We start from the raw sequence: 565 nt of genomic DNA, 5'->3' as shown, positions 1-565 counted from the left end.
ACAGCAAGAGGTGGCACAAATGTTGCGACTGCTCTCTAGGTCAGTGGGTCCCGAGCAGGAACGCCCACCGCCGCGGGGGGAAGCGCTGGCTTGGTGGCCGTCACCCACAGACTGACCCTTTTTCCCCCGCAGCCCGTGTTTCGAGCTGATGACAGCAGGCACACGGGTCAAGTTTTCCTCCCCAAGGCTTTCCCATTCCCCACCGGTCTGCCCTCCTGATGCATTAGGCTTTTAGAGCAATAACCCCAGGGGGAGAAAGTCGAGGGGACTCACCGCAGGCGCCATCGAACTTCTTGAAAACGTTCTCCTGCTTGTCGCAGGCGTGCTTGTTGAGGTCGCACTCAGCTGATGACAGCAGGCACACGGGTCAAGTTTTCCTCCCCAAGGCTTTCCCATTCCCCACCGGTCTGCCCTCCTGATGCATTAGGCTTTTAGAGCAATAACCCCAGGGGGAGAAAGTCGAGGGGACTCACCGCAGGCGCCATCGAACTTCTTGAAAACGTTCTCCTGCTTGTCGCAGGCGTGCTTGTTGAGGTCGCACTCGCTGCGGTAGTCTTTGGCGTCG

At 58.8% G+C, this 565-nt stretch overlaps 1 protein-coding gene across 1 annotated transcript in view; it reads right to left on the bottom strand.

Moving 5' to 3' along the window:
* LOC104273181 (agrin-like) overlaps window positions 1–565 on the bottom strand; it is a gene marked incomplete at both ends in the record, with an annotated part of 11,690 nt that overhangs the window by 9,603 nt on the left and 1,522 nt on the right. The window contains 2 exons of the mRNA XM_009868419.1: window positions 274–345; window positions 474–554. Of these exons, the coding sequence (XP_009866721.1) occupies window positions 274–345; window positions 474–554 (153 nt within the window). The remainder of the gene's footprint in view (window positions 1–273; window positions 346–473; window positions 555–565) is intronic.

The sequence above is a fragment of the Apaloderma vittatum genome, unplaced genomic scaffold (genome assembly GCF_000703405.1).
Source record: "Apaloderma vittatum isolate BGI_N311 unplaced genomic scaffold, ASM70340v1 scaffold22654, whole genome shotgun sequence".
Lineage (NCBI taxonomy): Eukaryota > Metazoa > Chordata > Aves > Trogoniformes > Trogonidae > Apaloderma > Apaloderma vittatum.
The sequence above is the reverse complement of the archived record's forward strand: the minus strand, read 5'-3'. Positions and strand labels throughout refer to the sequence as shown.